Source organism: Phaseolus vulgaris, chromosome 9 (genome assembly GCF_051622355.1).
Source record: "Phaseolus vulgaris cultivar YP4 chromosome 9, ASM5162235v1, whole genome shotgun sequence".
NCBI lineage: Eukaryota > Viridiplantae > Streptophyta > Magnoliopsida > Fabales > Fabaceae > Phaseolus > Phaseolus vulgaris.
Genome location: NC_143506.1, coordinates 2150619 through 2151379, shown reverse-complemented (window position 1 = coordinate 2151379; position 761 = coordinate 2150619). Strand labels below are relative to the sequence as shown.

The following is a 761-nucleotide window of genomic DNA, read 5'->3' as shown; positions in this document are numbered from 1 at the left end:
ATCTTATCCGTCAGTGCTTGGTACTCTTTGGTAGAATGCCCGCTGTTCTGGTGGTATCGACACTGCTTTCTTCGATCGGCGTTGCTCGGACTGGCTACCCTCCTGGGAGGAGGAATCAACTTGGCGTTGAGTGCTTCATCCAGAATTATCCCCTCTTCGACCGTTAGGGGGGTGTACCTTGAGAACCTAATTCCCCGATCTTCTCGGTTGTCCCTGCGTCTATCGCCACGCTGGCCCGATCAGCCTTGGCGATCCTTCTCGTCCTTATTTTTCTCCTCACAGGCCTCTACTCGAGCCTGGTTGCAGAATTCCTTGAGTTCCTCTAGCTGCATGAACTTAGCTGCTCTTTTCCTAAGTTCGTCAAGGCTGGTGGTCGACTGCATACTCAGGTTATCAGCAAACAGTCCCGGTCGCAGGGCTGTCAGCATATGGTGTATGGCCACGTCCGGGCTGAGATTCTGAATGCTCATGGCCACCCTTTTGAACCTGTCAACGAAGGTTCTGAGCGACTCTCCCTTATCCTGGCGAATGCCCACTAGGGCGATAAAGGTTAGGTGATGCGCTCTGCTAGTGGCGAACTGAGCCTTGAACTTCGACACCAGTGTGGTGAAGCTGTCAATGAAGTTAGGTGGGAGCTTGGTGAACCAGCTGAGGGATGCTCCTTTCAGGGATGTAGGAAACACTCGACGGATCGTTCGAGGTGCAAAGACTCGTGTGGGTGGTATAGGCGTCCATATGCTCGTCCGGGTCGGTGGAGTCAT

General features: G+C 53.5%; 1 protein-coding gene across 1 annotated transcript; it reads right to left on the bottom strand.

Moving 5' to 3' along the window:
- Positions 1–239: 239 nt before the first annotated feature.
- On the bottom strand, positions 240–761 carry LOC150025099 (uncharacterized). Its single transcript, XM_090295075.1, has one exon. The coding sequence runs from the start codon at positions 759–761 to the stop codon at positions 240–242; it is 522 nt and encodes a 173-aa protein (XP_090151201.1).